General features: G+C 36.5%; 1 protein-coding gene and 1 pseudogene across 7 annotated transcripts; one reads left to right on the top strand and one right to left on the bottom strand.

The window, feature by feature from the left end:
• Positions 1–1,229: 1,229 nt before the first annotated feature.
• On the top strand, positions 1,230–19,133 carry LOC105039120 (alanine--tRNA ligase, chloroplastic/mitochondrial). 7 transcript variants are annotated; one of them, XR_012134838.1, is made up of 14 exons: positions 1,247–1,662; positions 3,695–3,805; positions 3,904–4,112; positions 6,386–6,564; positions 8,053–8,131; positions 11,224–11,358; positions 11,466–11,615; positions 12,625–12,735; positions 12,853–13,773; positions 15,154–15,426; positions 15,751–15,960; positions 17,175–17,329; positions 17,409–18,214; positions 18,328–19,133. XR_012134838.1 is itself a non-coding variant. In XM_010915126.4 (13 exons), the coding sequence occupies exons 1-13, from the start codon at positions 1,542–1,544 to the stop codon at positions 17,755–17,757; spliced, it is 3,003 nt and encodes a 1,000-aa protein (XP_010913428.1). In that variant the 5' UTR covers positions 1,247–1,541; the 3' UTR covers positions 17,758–19,133. The 7 variants fall into 7 exon arrangements, 5 of the variants coding, with proteins under 5 accessions (XP_073100597.1, XP_010913428.1, XP_073100606.1 ...); XR_012134839.1 differs by having other exon boundaries at positions 17,409–18,538; positions 18,915–19,133; XM_010915126.4 differs by having other exon boundaries at positions 17,409–19,133.
• LOC140854805 (uncharacterized) lies at positions 8,525–9,824 on the bottom strand (annotated as a pseudogene).
• Positions 19,134–20,304: the final 1,171 nt, after the last annotated feature.

Below are 20,304 nucleotides of genomic sequence, written 5' to 3'. Positions count from 1 at the left end.
CTGCATCGTACGACATGCTTCTTATATTGTTGCTCATGAAGAATCTAAATTATGTACGGTAGTATGGGTAGGATCTTATCCTAGCCATTATCCTATAGTGTGCGCATAAGAAAATCTCAGTAGCTCAGATATTTTTATATTTATATTTATGATCAAGATTGTTTCTTCTATATTTAATGGACTACTGCCAAGTAGACATGTATTGGCCAACAAAGAATTCAAACTACTACTATTAATAATTTACTTTATTACGATATATAAATAGGCCAATTATAGATAAAAATAGCAAAAGTTTTTTTTATTGGAACTATTTAGAAGAAGTAAAGTTTATAGTTCAATGATATATTTTTGTTGCCAATTCACGGAATAAAAAAATAAGAATGGAGATAAAAATATCAAACAATATCAATAAAATTGATATCACTATCTGCAAAAAATATCAATTTAGTGTGCAAACATTTCATAACTCATAACTTATTCATAAATAGATAAAAAAATTTTATAAAACACAAAAAAAAAGAGAAAAAAATACCATCCTATAAAATCTCACTCAATTTTAGAAAAAAAATTGAGAGACAATAAATGATATCTAATTAACTTAATTAAATTGAGTATCATATATATATATATATATAAAATAATAATAATAATATTTTGTAAAAAAATATTGAGATGTTGCCAACTCAACTCTTCAAATAAATTTTATTGTGCCATCTGAAAGAACACCTCTTCTCATTATATTATATTACTAATATATGATATTATTATATTTTTATAATTAAAATTTATTTATATAGATAGTTGAAAATATGAAGTGATTCTAAAAATTTAAATAAATATTATTTTATTATATATATATATATATATTTAATCTGATCAGATTTTAAAAAAAATATTTTTATCTCTCTAGTCTTGTGCAATGTACGACCTTCGATCGGTGCTTTTATAATATGATCCTTGTCACTCGATCAGATAGATTCGGAGTTTAATGCTACTCAGACTCTTGTAGACATCCCTCCAACCTAAAAATTTATTTTATTTCAAAAAAATAAAAAATAAATTGATTGAATAGAAATAAATTCAAAAATAATTTATCCTATTTTTAAAATCATAGAAAGTTGATTCTGCAGCCCCATTTCGTTAATGATGTCCGCCATTTTTTTTCCTTGGTAGGTAGCGTAGATTATCCCCGGATTTTGCAAACGGTTTTTACTTTCCTATGTTATTTTTGGGCAGGGAATCATCTGTACAGGTTAAAGATCAGGGTCCTTCACGAGGACAATCTCGGTCCGGGTACTGGAAAATATAGGCGGGCACTCGTCGGACGGCCACGATCTACAGTATCGCCGAAAGCTGCCGTCGTAGGGTTGTTTGGGATGCCAGCATCTCAGGTCCCCGCACAGGAATCCAACGGCTCCTACTTCTCTCCCATCCCCATCCACACAGATTGGAACCCACTCCCAACCGGATAACAGGACAACTATATAAGCGCCTCAAGATAACAGAAGCGTTGAGCCAAGAAACGCACACCTCGAGGCTCGATGGAGGGACTGAAGCTAGTGGACGTCCCGAGAGCCCTCCCTCTCCTCTCCGCCGCTTTCGGCACCCGCCACCGCCGCCGCCCTCCGGCGACGTCGAGCTGCAGTCTCCGTTCCTTTCCTGGTATCCCCTGTCTTCCGCTAACCCCTCCTTTTTGTTCTTTTCTTGATTCTTGCGATGCTTTTTTTCATCAATCTACTACGAATAGCAGTATTTATGCGCGGCAATAGCCGGAGTAGTTGTTTGTTTGGTTCTTAAATGCTGTTAGTTTCTCGGGAGAGCTGGGTTGCTTAGGGCATGATTGCTTTTAATTGACGGTGGTAGTATTATGTATGCACTGGTGGAAATTCTGTTTTCAGAATTAATTTCCTCATGCTTGGGGAACGACAGTTGGAGACATGGTCGAGGCAGAGATTTTCGTTTCGTTTTTTTTTTTTTTTTCAATTTTTAATTTTAATTTTAATTTCAATGTAGGGGTTATCTAGAAATGAAAAAACGAGAACAGAAGAGGTGATTGACAAATTCCGCCCTTCTCGGAGTCATGGAGGTAGGAGAAGTGGAGGAAGAGAAGAGAACCTTGTAATTTTTTCAACCATGTTGCCTAGAAATTTCTCATCTAACATTATTTATTAAAAGGTAACACCTATGAATCCTATAGAAGTCAGTCTCCACGGGAAAAAAAAAAAAAATCTTAACAAAGGAAAAGGGAAAAAGAAAAAGGACTTTGAAATCCAGATATATGGGCATCCAGGAACATGATCTCATAAATGATTGATAAAGGAAAGTAGACCCCAAATTTTATCTCTCTCTCTCTCTCTCTCTCTCACACACACACACACACACACATTTTCTTTGTTCTCACCTTTCAACAGATTCTCATTATTCATAGCAAATGGTCATCGCATTTGGAGATTTAGGATTTCATAGTAGATTCCCATCAAGTGACCTTGATAATGCTTGCAAGACCTATTTGTTTCTAAAATTAGTTTATCAATTCATCTTGTGCTTTTTCTTATGACACAAAGAAGTTGCATAAGGGACTGATATCATGTTTTGATGGCATTGGTTCATATTGCATCATTTTGGTTTGTATTTCAGCATTCCAGTGTAATTTCTTGTACTAAATTACGAGTTTATGACTATGTCTAATGTTGCTTGCTTTTTATACTCAGTTTGCTTTGTGTCATATATTCTCAAATTGTGCCTTTCATGCATGTTAACACTCATCAAATTGTTTCTTAGTATCTTTAAGCAATTGCTTGGTCTAATTACTCTTAAAGTTTGAATTTCCAATTGTCTGTCTGATGTATCTGCATGTTAAAGTTTTTAGAGTATAAAGTGCATATCAGGGAATGTTTATCAACGATCAACACATCTATATGGTCGCTTAGAAGCTACATTTGTTTAGATGAGTAAATATCTATATTTGATTGTTCATAGCAGGTCTATAATCATCATCAAACAATGTTAAATTAAAAAAAGGGTTTATCTGGCACAATACCAAGTATGAATCTTTTGGTAGGATAAATGCCGAGCCAAGATCACGATCAAATTGTGAATTATAGATGGGATCAGAGTGGATCAGGTCATAAACTAATTTGCAAATTATAAGCTTCTTTGGAATTTCTTTAAAAACTCTAAAACAAGATCGAAAATAGGATGCACAAGTCAATTATCAATTTGATGGGCCAATGCCTTTTCAGATGGGAGAGGAGCTTGGTCTGAGACCGAAAAGACAAGCTGACAAGTAGAAAGACATAGGTTCTTTTTTGTGCAAATTAAGCTACTCCAAGGTCCCCTTGCTGTGATGGTAAATCACAAGCCAAAAGGAGTAACTCCCCATGCTAGCATTGCTACTAGTACTGCATTCCATCCTTATATTTCCTATGCTATATACTTTTATGAACTTTTCATTACATATTTGATGTGATTCAACTGATTTGTGGAGTGACTTCTCGATGTGAACACCATTTGTGTTTAGCTTAAATTTACATTCTTACCTTTCTTCCCCTGTTATCTAGTTCCGCTTCTAGTTATGCTGTGATCATAGATATGACTATGCATCTTAAACAATTCGTGTAAATGTAGGATCTTTACCTGCATTAGAGTAAATGAATATGTGTCATCTATTTTCATATACTATTTGTGGTTGTAGGATGCTGTTGCTTGGAATATGCTAGTGCTGCTGGGAGAACATATTTTTGGGTTCCTTCAAGTCATATTTGCAACTCTAAATCTCAAAAGAAAATAATTTTCAGTGTAAGATGTATGTTAGTATGCCCTTTTCTTGATTATTCTGGTTAGAACTTTGTCGTGTCTTTCAGATATCATAATTCTCAAGTCTATATTTGCCAAACTCTTCAGCTTCAATAGAACCTGTGACTCAAGAAATGCTTGGAGGCATACCTAAGGATTACTCTATGAGTGGGGATGAAATACGACATCGTTTTCTTAACTTTTATGCTTCACGAGGTCACAAGATACTCCCAAGTGCATCACTTGTACCGGATGACCCTACAGTTTTGCTTACAATTGCTGGAATGCTTCAGTTCAAGCCTATTTTTCTTGGCAAGGTGCGCTACATGAAAATTTTCTTTTATCCTAAGGAATGATAAACTTGGGGGAAAAAAAGAAAATTTAACTTTCTCAGTCAACGGTCAGGCTTGCAAATATTGCTTCTTTAATAAAATCAGGCTAACCTAGAATTGAAGATTGTAGATACATTAAGTCATCCTGATCCCACACATTCAGCAAGGAAGGTTGTAATCCAAAGAAAGATCTTAGGTATGGGTCAGGGTTTGTTCAAGATATGATGTTCATCTATGACATTGGCAAACTTCTTTGGACTTTGGAAATTTAGTGGGAAAAGGAAATAATTCATCTGGACACATGCCCACTTATTGTGAGTTTAGTTTTATTATCCATTTGCAATGTGATCTTTGATTGATTCCAAAATTAGTGTGCTATAATTTTGTTAGATTGGAAAAAAATTACATGACCGGGAAGCTTTGTCCCCACTTGGGACTGGCTATATGAATCCTTGCCCACCAATGGTTCCTGAGAAATGCGACCTTCTATATTATTGAAGCTTTTAGAAATCATTTCGCACAACTTCTGTCCATGCAAGATCATGTCCTCCTCTCATTCCAACCTTCAGATATAGACTAGAATGCCTCTGCTTACCTGGTTCTTCACAGATCTTTGTCATGCTTGCCCATACGATGTGAATTGGTTTGCTATCACTTTCTCCTCAATTTTAAAACCTCCTCTCATTCCAACCTTCAGATATAGACTAGAATGCCTCTGCTTACCTGGTTCTTCACAGATCTTTGTCATGCTTGCCCATACGATGTGAATTGGTTTGCTATCACTTTGTCCTCAATTTTAATACCCTTTCCTTACCTTATCCTTCCCATATTTAGCAAAAGTCCATCTCAAGGTTTTCATTTATGCAGAGTTTATCTTGTTTATTTTGGTCTTTTTGGATGCCTCGTTCCCAAAAACACAACATTATGGGTTTTTTGCTGTTATTATAAGTTGCATAGGCATAAGTTGGACAAGATTCTAAAAGCATCCCTCAACCGCATCCACCCAGCTATGGTTCATTAACATACATGAAGCTTTTCCTTGGACCAGAGCTTATAGCCTGGTTACCACATTTATTAATTCAAGTATCTTAAGGATGATTGAGAACAGAAATTCCTTTCATTTCTTTCTACCAGACTTCTCCATAGATAGCATTTGAGGTTAAACAATGTCTTGATAAAAACATTCCAAAGAAGATTGCAATCACAGTAGAGGCAATCAAATTATTGACTCATAAGAGTTGGGACATGGCCACCCAAAGGAACCAACTCAGATGGTCAAAGGAACCAACTCTAAGGGAACCAAGTAGTAGCAGTAGTGAAGATGTAGTTGCCAAAAATCTTCACCTTTTAATGAGTACAAGTAGAACATCAAAATTTTGCTAGGAAGGACTTTCTGAACCTTTGTGTATAGAAAATGTAGTTCTCAAAATTGACAGAGTAGTTTAAAGTTTAAATCTACTTTCAATTACCATGCTTGAGAGCACTATTTGATTGAGAAATACCGAGAAGCAAAATGGGTATCTGTGTTTGTTCACCCATTTCCATGTCTTTCCTACCATCAAGAATGAGTTTCTTTTAGTCGCATCAGGATTTAAAAGATTTTAAAAAAGTAAAAGAGACAGTACTGAAAGCCTTTAATCTTTTAATCAGTATCAATCTAGACATGAAATATATCCACTTTATTAATACTAAGCTTCTTAACCACTGTACTTATGACCTACAACCCTTCCTCAACTTTGCCAAATAAGAAGTGTGTCAATGTTCACCCATGAGTACCACTATTGATATATCTAAGTTACCATATCACTATTATATAAATCCCCTCATCCTCCCTTTTGCATCCAATGCCCAAAGAATTATAGAAAAGCTCAAAATTCTTCTCTAAATCTACTAGCATTCCCCTGTTCAACTTTTCATTAGAAGTTCTTTGTTTATGTTTTTCCCTTTCTTTTTTTTTTGAGAAAAGGAGAAAAAGCCTGCATTTCTTTTTCTTTTTGATTTATCACCATTGGAAAATGGAATTTTCTTTGGTTTGCATCATGTGATGAATAAATTTTATTTTTTAACTTCGATTCTTGCACAATTTTATATAGTCTTCTATGAGCAATTCTATAAAATTAATTATGGTTATCAAGCTAGATGTATAAGGATAATGCTTTAGTTTTTGTATAATTATGTGACATCAAGCACGATGCACTTTAGGATTTTCCAATTGTTTCGGTTCTTTTGACACAAGAATGTCAAAACACATTATGTAGGAACCTAGACGTGTACCATGTGCTACAACTGCTCAAAGATGCATACGAACTAATGATGTCGAGAATGTGGGACAAACTTCTCGACACCATACCTTTTTTGAGATGCTTGGAAACTTCAGCTTCGGTGATTACTTTAAGAAGGAAGCCATTGTATGGGCATGGGAGCTTACGACCAAGGAGTATGCATAAATTTAATTCTCGATGGGCCATGAACTCTATATTGGTAAATTTAAGTAGTTTAATTGAAGAAAAGCATTTGTCTATACAGCTGATTTGCACTTTCCAGAGAACAGACATCACTTTCATTGTCAACATTATGGTAGTTTGGAGTTCCATATACATGATCACTCTGTAAAAACTTCTAAATGCCATGATTAGTCATAACAATCAACAGAAAAGAACTTGTTAAGTTGAGCCTTAGTGACATGTATGGAGCTGATAGTAACTTTACATGGTCATGGACCATTACTTGTATAACCTTTATTTGAGTTGTTGATTCCATTTGTTTAAGTTTTGCAATAACATCTTTGGTTCCTTTATTCTAGTTTTTTTGAGTGTCGGAATGATACTAAGACTTCTTCATGATACTGGTTATGGAAGTTGAGTTTTGTGTCAGGCGTGTATTATTATTTCTTCTCAGTATTCTTCTGAAAGCATGAATTAAGACATTTTCCTTTGTACTCCAGTTTTCAGCAGTATGCAAGACTTATGTCATTTGGTTTCCTCATCTTCTATCTGAAATGAGGACCATATTTGCTACTAGTGCTACATATTACTTGTAATTATTGGATCTCTATTCAAATCTGGCAATTTGCACCATCAAGTTCAATTGGACACTTTTATCATGCTACTTATTACTTGAAAACAGTTTACTAAGTAACTTATCTGGAACTAATGAGAACTCATACTATTGCGTGCTTTTACTGCTTTCCAGTCTAGGTGAGTGATAGATCATAGTTGGGAGGGAATGTCAGAGATTCGGGTATGTGATTTCTGTTAAACATATTTGTGCATTACTTATCCATTTCATACCGAAACATTACCCGAGAGGAGCATGTCTAATAAGATTTTCTGTGTGGGTACAATAGATCATAGTTGGGAGGGAATGTTATATGATTTCTGGTATAGACATATACATTGATTATCCATAGCATACTGAAATATTACATGAGAGGAGCATGTCAAACTAGATTTTAGATGTACACGTGCATGAGTGCGTGCGTGAGTGAGTTTGATGGCACCTGAATAAAGACCTGCAGTCGAAGGTATTCTTATGAATACTGTAATCTCCATAGCAATATATATTATCTCCTAGTTTTGTGCTTGTTTGCCACTGTTATGAATCATATAGAGGCTTCATAGTAATATATATTATCACTTAGTTTTGTGCTTGTGTGCCTGTCAAATTTGACAGTATATTGTGGTCTGTCACAACAACCATTTTTAGAACTGTCGCATTTCATGAAACTCTAAACATGTTTACTTGTTTAGGTTAAATAGCATGTGTGTTCTTCGTCACATTTGGTTTTCAGTTGATATTATTATGCCTAATTTGTTATTCAGATCTCATCAGTGACCTGTTCTTATTAAAACAAAAAAACTCAGTTCATGATTTTCTACTGTCATAATGCTTTCTTAGCTGTAACATGATGGGCTCTTTCTTATAGGTTTGGATTACCTCCGGATAGACTGTGGATTAGTGTTTTTAAAGATGATGATGAAGCCTTCTCTTTATGGCACAATGAGGTAAGTTGCATAAATTAGGAGTACAATGCTGTTATATTGTTTAACATTCACTAGATCTTGAAGTTCTACTCATAAGGCAGTTGAACACCATGGAACTAGAACTTACCGTGCCTATCATATATTTGTACTTGTAGATTATGTAATGAGCTACTGTTGGCATTCTGCTTAATGCATAGGATTCTAAGGAATTTTTTTTTTTAAAAAAAGAGTAAATTACAAAAACCCCCCTGAGATTTACTTTTGTTACACTTTCATCCGATAGTTTGAAAAACCTATAGTTACACCCTAGAGATATAATGGCGTTACTTAAAAAGTTATAAAATTATAAAATGACCAAATTACCTCAGTGATGTAACAAAACAAAGTGAATAGTGGAAGACAGTTTGGTAACTTTTATATATATATATGGCCAGACATTAGTATCCCATTAAGCAGAACCTCAATTTCATGCCACTTTCCCTTGTTGCTAAGAACACGGATGCTCACACTATAGCTACCAACGTTCGTGACCATCCCATTCTCGCTTATTTCCCTGAGCAACCTTAGAGCCTGATATGTGCAACCTTCCTTATAACTCCCAGAAATCATCATGTCATGGATCATGTTACTCTACTTCGACATCTCCTCACTCATCGGCTTGAACAACTTCCATGCATCCTTCATGGTAGCTCCCACATAGAGCCCTTGTATCAAAACATCATAGGTGTACCATCTGCCTCTAAACGAGCTCTCCATGGATCCGTGCATCTCAAATGCCTTATGCATATCATTTCTCCTAGTAAAAACATCAATAAAAATGGTATAAGTTACATTAGTAGAAGCTAAGCCCCTCTCCCTCCTTTCTCTGCAAGCCTTGGCAGCCCCACGAAATCCCCAACCCAAGAAAAGCCAGCGATGAGTACATTATAGCAATAATACCTGGAGAACTGCTGCCTGCCTTCATGTGATCAATATGACCAACAGATTCGATCTCTTTTCTGATTTACAATACCCATCAATGAGTATGTTAAATGTAACCAAGCTCGGCCTGACTCCTTCATTTCTCATTCTTCCTAAAATTTTCTTGGTAACTTGCAATTTTTTTCCCATTTACAAAGCCAACCAAGTAATGCATTATATGCCGCAACATTAAACAAACTCGATTCTCACCCATTTTGTCGAGCAAATTGAACGCAAGATCAAAGCTTTCATCTTTGCAGCATTCATATATCAATGGATTATGTGTAAAGATTAGCACATAATTCTCTTCTCTTCATCTGATCATGGTGTTGACACCCATTATTTTGAAGGCCCTTTCTGAAGCATCCATTCAACATTGCAGTATAGGTGAACCCATTTGGGATTAGAACAATCTCTTCCATTCTAACAAATAAACTCTTTGCCTTCTCGAGGTTGCCATTTTGCCAGAATCCATCGATCAGAGATGTAAACATAACTACATTTGGTGATTCGCCACTTTCCTCGAACTGGGTAACAACCATGAAGCCTCTCTGAGCTGTCCCACATTGCAGAGGCATCCGATGTCGTCCAGTGCAGCCACCCGTGCACCGCCTTTGCCGCCTCTACCGTCTCTGCCATGTCCATATCCTTCAGCTCCTCCACCCGGAGGCTCCCACACAGAGATCTTGCCGAAGTAGCTAGCCATCTCGCCGCCGCGGGCTAGCCGAATGTGGCCATCGATGACGGCACCCATGCAGCAGACCTTGTCCTCCGAGCAGGCGCCATGGGTGAGGACTTGCCAAAGATAGGCAATGAAAGCCCCTATCTTGGTGCACTGGCCGTCGGTGGCAGCTTGGATCCGACGATGTCGTTAGCAGCGACGTAGTAGATGCGATTGACGACAGCCTCTTGGTTGGGCGAGGGCGAGGGCGGTAGCAAGGAGACCGGCACGTAGAGGCGGTCAAGAGAGGGTCATGGGAGCCCGGGCGGCGAGGGATGAGGAGAGAGATACGGAAGGAGGGGGAAGATAGATGGGCTTGGAAGCAGTAGTTTCATCTCTATCCGCAAACAGGCAACAAAGCTATCTTCCCCTTTTCTTATCCGAGGCTATTTTGGTCATTTCAAAAATTCATTATGACGTGACAATTAGATCCCAGTTAATACTAACGGATTGTCTAACGGCATGGGTTAGACTGTAGGATTGAATAAAACGTGAAGGATGCAATATAGGTTTTGGAAACTAGTTGGTGTAACTGTAATTTTGACCTAATCTCAGGAAGATTTTTGTAATTTATCCAAAAAAAAATTCAAATATCTATGAACGTGGAGCGACGTCAAAAGTATGTGACAAACACTGCATGAAACTGTCAGTAGTTTGAAAAGTGAATCAATTTTTGGAATCTCTCTTAATGAAGCAGACAATTGAACTTTTTGAAGATAGAAACATTGGATGTTCTATGGATTTGTGGCAAGTATATAGTCAGAGATGTGGTAGCTGATTGCACAATGTTCTGGAGGCTCTTATGCTAGGAGGCAAGCAGGGAGGTTCATGCTGCACAAAACCAAAGAACTAGTGGAGTTCCTAGATTTATGGTTTCATGGAAAATAGAAGATTAAATTCAGACTGAGATTTAGAAAATTAGGAGCTATAACAGAATACAATATGTAAGAAAAAGGATTCATAGAGTTGTACATAGTGAACAATTAGCTGTTGACTATTGCAAATTGCTAGGTTGTTATGATGAAAATTTTCAGCATTTCTATTCTCTTATCTTTCTCTGACTTTTCAATTCTCCTCTTTTCCTTTACCTCTATTGTTGCTGTTGGAGCAGTTGACTAGGGGAGTCACAGGGGGTTAAGCAGAACACCTGGGTCTGCTTTCTAGAACAACGCTATGATTGAAACTTCTAATAATTTTAAGCCACATATAATGTCATTCCTGCAATCAAGGAAATGTGCAAGCAGTTGACTGTGCAGGTCAAAATATTTATCATGGACTTGGGATGGATGGAAGCACTGCCTCGATTAAATGTGTTATTGTAGTAAAGGACCATAAAGAGAGCTGACAACATCCTTGATTACGAATTTCATTTGTAACTATTATTTATGGCAACAACTTTTATATCTTACCCAACTTTTTAATTGCTCATCAGGTAGGTGTACCTAAGGAGCGCATTAAGAGGATGGGTGAAGATGACAACTTTTGGACCAGTGGAGTCACCGGACCATGTGGCCCTTGCTCTGAGATTTATTATGATTTCCATCCTGAGAGGGGATATTCTGATGCTGTATGTTTTATGTTAATTCAACAACCAAGACTTTTTTTTTAATCTTGTTTTCCTAATGTTTGTTTACTTACACAAATGAACTGGCAATTTTATAAACTTGCATGCAGAATTTGGATGATGATAGTAGATTTATAGAGTTTTACAATCTGGTCTTCATGCAATATAACAAAAAGGAGGATGGATCCCTTGAACCCTTAAAACAAAAGAATATAGATACGGGCATGGGCCTCGAGCGTATGGCGCGGATCCTTCAGAAGGTAACATCATACACCACTATCCTGAAAAATCATGATTTGTTATTTATATCACTTAAACCAATCTCCTGGTAACTCATCTCCCCAACTCCACTTCTCTTAGAGTGTTTCCTACTCCATTTCTTTCCAATTTTTCCCTCCGAGTGTGGGAACCAATATATACAATTGCACTCTTAGTTTGTAGCATTTATCACTATTTTGCTGTCTCTGTTAAACACTGTTTGGAGAAGATTCAACTTGACCTTTGGTTACCTACCATGACTGTTCTATTGAACAATTATCACTTTAGAAGTGGAGTTGTTGCACAAAGGTGAAGGTGTTCCATCTTCCACTAGTTATTGAACCTATTGATATGAGAACCCAGAGTGTTGTCACCAGCTTTATGTCTTGAAGGTTCTCCACATTTGTGAACATGAATTTGAAGGAATTCTCAGCACTGCATCTGTCTGATTGACTTACTGATACTCATTAGATATAGTGGACTATAAAATATACCGGTAAGATGATCTGAGATCTTACAGACCGTCTGGAAGCATTAACTATGAAGATGCTATTAGCAACAAGATCTGCATCTGCCAACTAACTAATATACTACTGCTTTTTCAATCAAGTCCAAATAGAAAGGTTTTGAAAATTAAATGAATCACCATATGGTATCATGAAGTAGATGTATCTACTGCAATAGTCCCATTTAGTATCGAATTAATTAGGACTTTGATACAGTTTCATTAGTGTGTTCCTACATGCTACACACCTCATGGTCAGGGGGCAAGGTGATGTCCTAATATCTTTGGTAGCATTGATGAGCTTCATATCCATAAGAAATTGGATAAACAGAAGGAACAGAGACACCTTTGTATTCTTTCTTCTTTTGTTGAATGTTGTAAAAGGAAATCATGCTATATAATAAATTAAAATATAAGTATGCTTCATCATTATAATTGTCTTATTTCTTGTGAATTTTTATTTCTACACCTTCGACTATCATCTAATTCATCTCCATATGTAGCAGGTTCCAAACAATTACGAGACTGACTTGATCTTTCCGATTATAGAGAAAGCTGCAAATTTGGCAAAGAACTCGTATGCTAAAGCAGATAATGTTACAAAGACCAATCTTAAAGTATGATTTCATTCAAAAGTTTCTATTTATACACTCTATTATCATATGTCAATCCCTTAATCCGTTCCCCTTCATTATCTTATGATCATCCTTCTCATTTTCCTCATTCTGTTCCAGATTATTGGAGATCATATGCGTGCTGTTGTTTATCTGATATCAGATGGGGTTTTTCCATCAAATATTGGCAGAGGTTATGTAGTTCGAAGACTCATAAGAAGAGTTGTTCGAATTGGTAGGTTGCTAGGTATAAAAGGCAATGGTCAAGGGGATGTTGAAGGAGCTTTTTTACCAGTACTCGCTGAGACAGTGATAGAACTTAGCACCCACATCGACCCAGATCTGAAATCAAGAATGACCCATGTTCTTGATGAGTTAAGGAGAGAAGAACTGCGGTTTGTGCAGACTTTGGAGAGAGGAGAAAAGCTACTGGATCAATTTCTGTCTAATGCTTTATCAAATGAAGGTGAAAATGGAAATAGGCCTTGTCTGTCCGGGAAAGATGTATTCCTTTTATATGACACCTATGGTTTTCCAATAGAGATAACAGCTGAAGTTGCTGAAGAACGAGGAGTTAGCATTGATATGGAGGGATTTGATATTGAAATGGAAAATCAAAGACGACAATCTCAAGCTGCTCACAATGTAGTCAAACTTTCAGTTGGAAATGAATTGGAGCTTGCAAAGAGTGTTCCTGACACTGAATTTTTGGGATACGACATGCTTTCTGCTAGTGCCATAGTAAAGGGTCTTTTGGTGAATGGCGATCCAGCTGCACATGTTTCTGAAGGCAGTGATGTAGAAATTATGTTGAACAGGACACCATTTTATGCTGAATCAGGTGGTCAGATAGGAGATAATGGTTACTTATACTGCATAGGAGATGAAAATAAAAAACAGAAAGCAATCGTGGAAATAAAGGATGTCCAAAAAAGTCTTGGAAATATATTCGTTCATAAAGGTACAATAAAGGAGGGGACATTGGAAGTCGGCTTAGAAGTGGATGCTGCAGTTGATGCAAAATTGAGGCAGAGGGCTAAAGTATGAGTTCAAATTCTTAGAATTATTTTTATTTTTTGCATAATTTTTTTGACATGCCACATTGCGTCCTTGAGGGGTGTGCTTGCATATTTCAATATGCTGCTTATGATATAAATTCAGGTTGAAAATTACGAAGGTAGAATGGTCAGAGAATTATTCTTCTCCATGATCCTTTAATGTCTTAAATTTATTCTGCTGTATGTTCATTTGTTAATACACATTTAGTAGGTGCATCATCATAGTAGTTACAGATTCCCTCTATCTGTTGGTTTGTGCTGCTTTCATCTTTGTTTATATGTTCTAAACGATTCTGTTTCTTTTGTTTAATTTCTGTAATTAACCTTGCAATTTCTTTTGATGTATTTCCAGCATGTGGCAATTTTCACCATAGCCCAATAAGTTTTCAAATTTCCATATCAAACCACGGAACTCTTGCCCACATTCTATCTTTTCAGATGCAGTGATCGCTAATATCAGATGTCCATTACAGATATTGCTAGAGTGGATGCCGAATTTATGACAAGAAAGGGGAATTTCTAACCCTTTATACGAAATTGGACAATAAGTGCGAATTTCCTTTAAATGAGTTTAAAATAATTATCTTCCTTTATTGTTCAAAACTATAGAATAACATTTCTCAAGGCCCCAGTAGAAATACCTAGAGCATGGAGCTATTTTATCCTCGATGCAACATCTGTCATGATGACTCTGCTTGATGTTTTTGAACTTGTTTAATCATGTTTTTATGTTTAGCTGATGTTGGTGCGAGATTTATTTTGTGTTATGCATGCAAAAAACGTATTTTCCTCTCAACAGAAAAGCGATCAAAATAAAAGTATATCAAGAATTTATAATTTTAGTGCACTATCTATTTATCTTCTATTAAATTTGTTAAGTTGGTTTGTGCCGACTGTTACATGATATGGTGCATTTTATGTAGACTGCACAGTGTCTGGTACGAGTCACTGGATGGTGGGGACATGATACATGGTACTTTATTTCTGTCATATTTTATAAAGGTGCTGAAGTTCGCAAATCTCCATTATATTGGTTTGCATTTTATATCATTCTAGTTATTTAAATCTAAGCATCTTATATGGTCCTAATACTTTCAAAGTGGGTCTTGCATGGTCTAGTATAACTTGTCTGGATGATTGAATTGACAAAATAAAATCCTCATTTTTGATATCATTAACTAAAATTGACTGAATTATCCTATTATAAAACTCCATCTAAACTAGGGTATGAATCAAAAGGTATTACACATTTTCATCCTGGTGTAATTAAGAGATTGGATATGTTATCCAGGTGCTATTTAGCAATATTACATGAGTTCATTAACTTGTCTCTTTTCTTATATCAACTTTTCTTATCTTGTAGGTCCACCATACTGCAACACATCTACTTCAAGCTGCCCTTAAAAGTGTCATTGGCAAGGAAACATCACAAGCTGGTTCCCTGGTAGCCTTTGACCGACTTCGATTTGATTTTAACTTCCATCGTCCACTCGCCGAACATGAAATAATGGAAATTGAAGTACTGATAAATCAGTGGATTAGTGATGCAACACAACTTCAAACAAAAGTTATGCCTCTATCTGATGCCAAGCAAGCAGGTGCAATTGCAATGTTTGGTGAAAAATATGGAGAACAGGTCTGAATTTCTTGTCCACCGTTGAATTTTACACTCACTGTTAAAAAAGCAAAGAAGCCAAGAAGATGTGTTTACTCATTCTGTGTTCTTTTATGCTGTGTGGCTCATGAAAACTTTACCATGATGAAAAAGGGGCCGGTCAGATTCATTGGAGTTCTATACATTAGTTTTTGGCTCAACCATTGCATGAAATCATTCTGTTATATGTAAATTAGTTTTTGCTCACGATGATCTGCCTTAACTGATTTGTGTAATGAGGTGTGTGGGGGGGTGCGCTTCTTTTTTTTATTTTTGGCTGGTGAAGTATCATATGGTGTTTTGTAGGTGAGAGTTGTAGAGGTCCCTGGTGTATCAATGGAACTTTGTGGTGGGACACATGTGAGCAATACTTTGGAGATTCGTGGCTTTAAAATAATTTCAGAACAGGGAATTGCTTCTGGAATCAGACGTATTGAAGCTGTTGCTGGTGAAGCTTTTATTGAGTATGTCACTGCTCGAGATAACCATATGAGACATTTGTGCTCGATACTCAAAGTATGTTTTCGCTCAAGGTCTTCATTAGCTCATCTCATAATATTTCTTTCTTGATGTTTTTTTACCATCTGCATGGCTGTGTTCTGCCCGATTTTTCATCTGTGCCGCAGACACATGCAGTTTGTTCTAACAGACCTTGTGATATTCCTTCTTTGACCGGACTTTCCAAGTCTAGGGAAATTTTAGAAGGTTGTTCCCTTGTTGGATAAGCATAAGATGCAACTGTTGAGTTCTATCTCCTACTGATATGATTTTTTTTATGTTTAATGATGGGCCAGTCTCATGCCTAATGTTGTCTTTCCAAGAATTTGAAGCCAATCTTGAAGAGTTGATGTTAGTTGATGGTTATAATTTTCAGCCTAATGTTTCAAGTCTTGCAATCTGACCCTATACTGATACCTTGTTGGTACAGGTCAGTATGCTAAAGTATATACTATACCAACGCATGGTATGCTGTTGAGTAGCATGGTACCTGTACCATGTGACAGTATCGGGACATACCAAGCCTCTGTATCTACAAGTCTGTACTGGGTCTATATGATCCCTCTTGTATCAGCCAGTGTAGTTCAGTAAGCCTTGATTCTTCCATGGTACCTTCCCAACTTAGAGCTGTATCCATAGCAGTCCACATTTTGATGGGAAAGGGCTCTCCTTTGTGATGCTTGGGGTGATCTTCATGATGTTTATTTTCCTTCTCGTTTGTCTCACTATGATGCTAACATAGAAAGTAACTTCGTCTCAATGAGCAGTGTTGATTATAAATTAAGTGCATGTTTCAATGTGCAATCACCCTATCCATGAGGTATCCTTTTGTGTGAGAGTTGCTAAGTGAAAGGAAAAGAGAAGAGGAAGAACCTATGGAAGATGTTGTTCCTGGAAAGTTGAGATTGTGAGACGCGGGATTTTCATCTAAAATGGTGATTTCTGCTATCCCAATGTGAAACTGAGAGCACTATGGACTCTCACAATCCCTCAACTTCTAAAATCTTCATATGATCATCCTCCTAGCAAAAAATGGTTGGTTGAGATGTGGATATACCATTGGCTACAGCTGAGACACTCAAATCAAACTATTCAATTTATTCCTCATGGTTTTCTTTGAAAAGATACAAGTGATATTGCATCTGTGGTGTTGTTATATGATCTCATGGATTTCTGTCAGAGTACAAAGACTACTTGCTTTGGTTCATGACTTACATTTCATCATTTTCAAGGTAAAAGCAGAAGATGTCACCGGTCGAGTGGAAAACATACTGGAGGAGCTAAGGATGGCTAGGAATGAAGTTTCATCTCTGCACAATAGAATTGCAGTATTGAAAGCATCAATTATTGCAAATAAAGCCTTTCTGGTTGGAAGCTCAAATGTCAGGTACTGCTAAATTCCCATTATCTCTTGCTTTCTATCATCACTAATCATGATGAAGAGCAAAAAATAAATTGTTTCCTAGGGTGGTCGTTGAGAGTATGGATGACTTGGATGCTGATGCTCTGAAAAGTGCTGCTGAATATCTTGTGGGTTCATTGAATGATCCTGCAGCTGTGGTTCTAGGGTCATGCCCAGGAGATGGAAAGGTAAGCCTGGTAGCTGCATTTAGTCCTGGAGTTGTTGGAATGGGAATTCAGGCAGGGAAATTTATAGGAGGTATAGCTAAACTTTGTGGTGGAGGAGGTGGTGGCAAGCCTAATTTTGCCCAAGCTGGTGGGAGGAAGCCTGAGAACTTGTTAGATGCCCTGGAGAAAGCTCGAGTTGAACTTATGAAGACTTTGACTGAAAATATCAGCGAAACTGCAATTTGAAAAACATTTTGGTTTCAGATATAATCCTTCTCAATGAATCAAAATCTCGCACAAACAGTTACGTTCAAAAGTTTCAATTGCTTCCTATGAGGTTTAGCAGCAGATGCTTATATAAATTTCCAGTGCTAATTGGCTACCAGATCAAGTTGTTGGCATGCTGGTGAATGTAATTCTGAACATCAGTAAATTGTCCACCTCCACCATTCCTCTGATTTTGTAAATACAAAATCTGTTTTCCTATTGTAGCGAGTTATATATTGAACTGTACAGCAGTGGAAAAGCAATAGAAATGTATTTCTATCACCAAGAAAAAAGGCTCTCTCTTCAAAAGTATTATCCATCTGGATGTTGATGGATGGTTATGGTATCTCCTAGAGCTAAGTTATAGAATATCAGATTATCGTGAAACCTTCCTACCAAATTGCTTCTACATCGGAATTCACCAAAAAGGCAAGATGTATGTATATGATAATCAACTGTCATTTTAATACATCTGACCTTTAAGATTTTCACTTTGTGGTCATCAGTATTGATAGCTAATGATTTGGTGCTAACATTGTTTTATTTTAGTAAGATGGATTCAAACATCAACTCCCAGTGATAGCCAAACAAGATTGTAGATTATGAAGACAACAGATTTAAACCTTGGTGTAAATGGCTGTGAATCTTCAACGAATGAGGATCTCAAGGGGTCAGATTCAGGTCTGATCCAAGCAAGATCTGAATCCAAACCCAATAAGATGATTTAGTGTCAAAATTTTCATATCATGTTCAAAAAAGGGTAGGATCCACTGTTGAATATTCATTAATTCTGTAACAAGTTACTTCAATTACCATATTGATTAATATAGTTCTCTTCAAATCTTTTGTTTTCAATATATAATAATCACATCATGGAGCTGTTGATTATTGATTTTTTGCAGTGTTAAGGGGTTTCTAATTGCTGCGGATAAATGCTAATAGCTTTTTTTACAAATAGTGGTTGGTTATTTATGTATTGTTGTTTTGTATCTAAACTAAATATGAATTTAAAATAAACCACCATGCTGTGAAAATGCATATGTTGATTAAATGAAATCTCTGTGGGTGCACAATGTATATTTATGTTTTCATGTGCATAACCTATTAATGGATTACCTGTTGGATTGTTGATTTAGATGGACCTGTATCTATACTAGATTCGACAAGCTTTCTGGGAAGTGTGGAGCGATTGTTGATGGCGAAAATGAGTGGGCACTTTCCTATGGATGTAATTCTTAAAGCAGGGAGATCTGTTCTTCTCCTCTCTCTTTGATCCCCTCTTCTGGGATCTCACTCAACTATTTTCTAACGATCAGATTTGGATAATCGGAATTTTTTGGTAGTTGTTGCTTTTATGTTTCCTACTTTTCATGTCACTGATGTTGATAATAATTCCATGTTGATGTTGATATTCTGTTCTAGCTAGCAGGAGGGCAAGTCAATAGCACACCAACTCTCAATACATGCCCAACATGCACAACTGTAAGCTTTGGCATCTACAAAGAGGACACCATTGATTTTAACCTGGGTATTAATTGTACAAAAAAAAACCCTGAGTGTTAATAGCCTCAAAGCTTGGAAAATATTGGTGGCCTTCTAAGGGCAATTACCAAGGTGAGAGCTTGAAGCCTTCTAAAAACAAAGTTCTTGTTTAATATACTTGAAGGTTAATTGATATCATTTCTAATTCCATCTGAAATATTTCTTGTTCACGTTACATTCCTAGCCTCCGCAACACAAAAGTTGTAAATGAGCAAGCTAAAATACATAGATTTGTTTATGTCCCACTTCTTATCTCTTTATCGGGAAGGTCAACATCCTTATTATCTCTTAGCATGCACTTGGTTTTCTATTAGAATCGGAATGGATTGGAATAAGAATCGAAATAATATTCTTTAACATATTTGAATTGTAAGTAGAATGGGAGTCGAAATGAAATTTGAATATTAGAAGAGAATAGGGACTGAGTTTTGGAGGATTGAAGTATTTCTATTCTTACTGGAATAATATGAAAATAGGACTGTCCTCAGCTAAACAACTGAGATGAGAGTCATCCATTTTAGAGTCAAACTCCCTTAAACCAAACATGCTCTTAGTGCATTGGTTTTATATTGTAGTTGATTGAATGAATTGAGGATCTTTCTTGATGTTGACCTCCCCCTTTATATTGCACGATTTTCTTTTTCTTTTTTTTTTTGCTAAAATGGTAATCACACCAATCTAGTATAAATATAATCAAAGAAATTAAAAAATAAGACATCTCGATGACCTCCCAAAGTAGACTCCAGCTCAATCCACACCACTACTGCAGAGTGCTCCATTACGAAGATTGCAATCCAATCTACATTATCGTCGCCTCTCAATAAACATGCCTCATGACAAAGAATGTATCTTCCCTCGTCAAACTCTAAATATCCGACAATAAAGGATGGGTCTTGGCTCTCGACTCCCTTCCAAAGAATCCAGCCTATCATTGTGGCCTAGTCACCCTCCATAAAAATATAATTAGCCCTTAAAACTTGTTGG

The sequence above is a fragment of the Elaeis guineensis genome, chromosome 1 (genome assembly GCF_000442705.2).
Source record: "Elaeis guineensis isolate ETL-2024a chromosome 1, EG11, whole genome shotgun sequence".
NCBI classification, from domain to species: Eukaryota; Viridiplantae; Streptophyta; class Magnoliopsida; order Arecales; family Arecaceae; genus Elaeis; species Elaeis guineensis.
The sequence above is the reverse complement of the archived record's forward strand: the minus strand, read 5'-3'. Positions and strand labels throughout refer to the sequence as shown.

What these genes read in the sequence shown, in the direction of transcription:
- LOC105039120 (XM_010915126.4), top strand. Translation starts at nt 1,542, where the DNA reads ATGGAGGGACTGAAGCTAGTGGACGTCCCGAGAGCCCTCCCTCTCCTC. An exon ending in CAGTCTCCGTTCCTTTCCTG is followed by an intron (nt 1,663 to 3,694) that starts GTATCCCCTGTC and finishes TTGTGGTTGTAG; the next exon opens with GATGCTGTTGCTTGGAATAT. An exon ending in TGGGAGCTTACGACCAAGGA is followed by an intron (nt 6,565 to 8,052) that starts GTATGCATAAAT and finishes TCTTTCTTATAG; the next exon opens with GTTTGGATTACCTCCGGATA.